At 30.4% G+C, this 4,287-nt stretch overlaps 1 protein-coding gene across 1 annotated transcript in view; it reads left to right on the forward strand.

Moving 5' to 3' along the window:
• The window catches only part of PCMTD1 (protein-L-isoaspartate (D-aspartate) O-methyltransferase domain containing 1), a 56,791-nt gene extending 53,141 nt beyond the window's left edge, over positions 1-3,650 (forward strand). Inside the window, exon 6 of the mRNA XM_044666324.1 lies at positions 979-3,650. Within this exon, the coding sequence (XP_044522259.1) occupies positions 979-1,346 (368 nt within the window). The 3' untranslated portion in view covers positions 1,347-3,650. The remainder of the gene's footprint in view (positions 1-978) is intronic.
• The last annotated feature ends 637 nt before the right edge of the window (positions 3,651-4,287 follow it).

Raw genomic sequence — 4,287 nt, forward strand, 5'->3', positions numbered from 1 at the left:
TTTATTTATTTTTTAAACCCTTACCTTCCGTCTTGGAGTCAATACTGTGTATTGGCTCCAAGGCAGAAGAGTGGTAAGGGTAGGCAATGGGGGTCAAGTGACTTGCTCAGGGTCACACGAAAAGGTTATATATTTTTAAAACTTAATGCTTATTGCCAGATTATTGTCCAAAAATAATTTTTTATCAATTTATAATTTACTCACAATTGATTTATAATTCTTTTTGCAAAGAATGAGTATAATTATTTTTCCATCCTTCAACATTGATTTTTGCTTTTAATTATTTTTTTTGCTAAATTGTATTTTGGTGATACCTAAAGTTAATTGGTATTTCTTTGATTATCAGTGAGCCTTATCATTTTGTGTCTTCTTATGACAATTGTTCATAACCACTTTATTATGGACCTTTCATAAGTGTTTAACATCCCATATAATACCATAAATGTTCTCTCCCAGTTGTTGGTTTTTTAATTTAGAAAATTAAAGAGCATCTTGAAGTAAGTAGATAGAGTGCTAGAGTTGGAGATATAGGCTCAAATCATTTCTCTGACTTTAGCTTTGTGACTCTTGACAAATCACTTATTCCCTCTGAATCTGTTTCCTAATTTGTGAAGTAGAAATATTTGCAACACCCACCTCAAAAAACTGCTGTAAGGCTCAAATGAGTTGGTGTATTATAAAACCCTTTACAAATTTCAAAATATGAATGATTATATTTGTCAACTTTTAATAGAATCAAGAACAACTATCTTGTGTTAAGTAATTTCTTCTATTTAGTGGAAAAAATTACAACTCTGCAATTGATAAATACCTTATTTCACTTCTATTTTTTTAGTTCCTTTAAAAAAACTTTTAAGTTTATTATCTGGTTGGAATTTACTGATGTATGAGATAAACTTTTTACATTTTTTCCCCCAAGAGATAGACTTTTAAAGATTATTTCTGGAATTATTTTTAACCTTTTATTTTTTTCTTTAGCTCCTTGTGCTGTCAGGAACCTTCAAGACTTGGCTCGGATTTATATTCGACGTACACTTAGAAACTTCATAAATGATGAGATGCAAGCCAAGGGTATTTCTCAGAGGGTTCCTCCCAAAAGAAAAAGGAAGAGAGTTAAACAAAGAATCAACACATATGTGTTTGTGGGCAATCAACTTATCCCTCAGCCTCTAGACAGTGAGGATGATGAAAAAATGGAAGAAGACCACAAAGAAGAGGAAGAGAAAGACCAGGGTGAAGCCTTGAAGCCAGAGGAACCCCCTCAAAATCTATTGAGAGAGAAAATCATGCGATTACCCCTGCCAGAGTCTTTAAAAGCCTATTTGACATATTTTAGAGATAAATAACTCATGTGAAGTAGAAAAGATACCTAGTAATAATTCCTTTTTTTTAAATGTAGCATTTGTTAAGAAATGAATCAATATACACAATTGTGTCTTCCAGTAAGACAGAATTACAATGAAAACCATAGCCAATTTCTGTCTTAAAATAAGGAAGACTTAGATTTAACAAAAGTCCCTTTTATAAAATCTATTTTTCTTTACATTTTGAAAAAATGCTATTTTAACCCAGAGAGATACCCCAAACTAATCAAGACTTTGTGCATGGGTAAAGAAAACCAACCCCCCCCTTTTTTTTTAAACCTAACAGATTTGTATTGGGTGAAGGGTAGATGAAATTTTATATCTGGTTAAGTAATAATTTGTTCATGTATTCTGGTTCAAAAAGCTATTGTTGGCATTTTTTCTAGGAAGAATTTTAAAAAATGAAGACCTACTTCTAATAATGACATCAAACTCTTTGTAGACTTATTTACTATACTTCTGTTGCAATCATTATTGCTGGGTTGTTATAGATGTATTCCGGGTAATACATAAGTGCAATAACCGAGTACAAATACTGAAAAAGTTGGCTTTAATAAAAATTCAATGTCTCTGGTGATCAGACAGTTCTGCTACTTTTACATTTGTAGCTACTGCCAAAAGACCTAAGGGGTGGGAAATTACTGTTTTCTCTCATAGAGACAACTTAGGGAACATCATGCTAATATTAAAGCAGATATATTGTTAATGTAGCTCTTAGTTTGTATGAATATGCTACAGTTTCAGTATTTATAAATAATGAGAATATCTGATTCTTGGGAGCTTTAAAAGACTGCATATTGAGTTCTTTTATAGCTCATGGTAATAATTGTCACATTTGGTAAAAAAAAAGTCATGTTCTACATTCGATATTTTAATAGAATAGGAAATGAATAAACATTAGCTATTCTTCCTTGGATCATTGTATTAGCAGGGCCTTTTAGGTTTGTTAAGCAGATGCACTTTAGTAAGTGGAATTTAAACTTCTGAGTATTTTTCCTTTTACAAGGTAGGGCTATATGGGCGTATATATGCTTCTGGACACAACTTTCTAATGTAAAACAATTTTCACAGAGATCTTAATACATTTGTTTTTTGTTTTTGCTTTTGTCTGTGTACGTGTGCAATTTTTGTTTAAGATTTGTAGGATAATTTGGGACCTACTATGTGCTCATTTAGAATCCTTTCCTTTTATGCTTTTTATTGGTTTGGGGAAATTATTGCTGTTTTCACCTTAGCTTGATGGATTGCTTTTTATAAGAAGCCTGTCTAATATTTGAATCTTAGTTGTAAGCATATCAGTGAAAAATTAGAAAATTTAGTAAAGTATGTTATAAAAGCCATTATGAACAGAAATATATATTTTTTTTATATTGGGCCCAATGGAAGTCATTCCTTAGCAAGATAACTTGCATGTAATTACTACTGAAATAATAGTATTACATCAATTATATTTTTAAATAATGAAACACAGTACATTGCCCTGTTATTACCACCAGCATCACCACCACAGTTAAAATATGTACTGATTGTATTTGCTCAAGGAAACTAGCCAATATGAACATGGTATAACGGGTTTATTATCTGTCTCTGAAGATTCAAATAGTAGTAACACATAAATCCACAAATTTAGCTCTACTGTACACAATCTAAAATTAGGTATGTAGAGTGTTTTAAGTTTCACTTGCCTACTTCACTAGCTTCACTTGTTATAAATAAGAGGGTCTTAGTAATAGTTAAAAGGTTATTTCCCAAAAGGTCTGTATTTTGTATCTCTGAGGAAATATAGATCTACACATTCTTCTATAAAATTAAATAAACTATTTAACTGTTATTGGAAAGTAATATTCTAGTAAATTATATTTACTGGAATAACACTTGAAGTTTTTTTTTTAATAAGGCAATTGCATTTAGAAGTTTTTATATATTGTAGTATTAGAGTAAATTTTGAAATATTAAACTACTAAGCATTTGTCTTTTGATTTGGATATTTTCTTTCTGGTAAAATTTCATCTTAACTTCAGTTGCTCAACTATTTTCTAAAAGATCTGGGGAATTTACATTTTGTTCCTTTATCTTTCTTTTGGAACCTGCAGCCAATAATTAAAAGTACAAAGGTGTTAATTTTAATGATTCACCTCCTTAAGAAAAAAGCTTTCTTTTAGGATGCATGTGAAGACTTGACTTATTTTTCTTTGCATTTCATTCTGTTGTATACTTGATAAGATGGACAATAAATAGATAAGCAAGATTACTTGATGTTTAATGTTTGTCCTTGAAATGATCTTTTGTTTTTAAAGGTGCATTCATTTTAAATTTGCAAATTTATTAATGCCTTTAAATAAAGACTTAGAAATACAATATTAAAATTAAAGTGAGGTCTTTTGCATTTGTTAATAAAGATAGGATTGTAATAAATAAAATTTTTTTGTGGTTTGTGCTTAACAATCTTTTCATGTTCATAATGAAATGGTTTATTACGATTGTAAGGGACACTAGGGTTACGATTGTAAGAGACAGTAGGGTACAAATGATACTTAAGTGGAATTTTAGAAGAGGCATTTTGGTTTAGTGAAAAGAATGTTAGACTTAAATTTTAAAGTCCTGGGCTCAAACTTAACCTTCTAGTCACTGCAATTTTGAGCAAGTCATATAATCTGTTTGGGACTAAGTTTTCTTATCTGTAAAATGAAGGGGTAAGACTAGATGACCTCCAAAGTCTTCCATCCATTTTAAATCTGTGATTGTATGATCTGTAAATGGAAGAGGTGCATCATATAATTAAGTCATATAATTTTAGAGTTAAATAAGATAGAACATTTTATAGTAGAGGACGCTGTATGCTTACATAGTGAGCATGACTAACATAATGAGGTACCCTACAATTGTAAACCTACTTGGTGTTAAAAGAGCCAAGATATACACT

The sequence above is a fragment of the Gracilinanus agilis genome, chromosome 1, assembly GCF_016433145.1.
Source record: "Gracilinanus agilis isolate LMUSP501 chromosome 1, AgileGrace, whole genome shotgun sequence".
NCBI lineage: Eukaryota > Metazoa > Chordata > Mammalia > Didelphimorphia > Didelphidae > Gracilinanus > Gracilinanus agilis.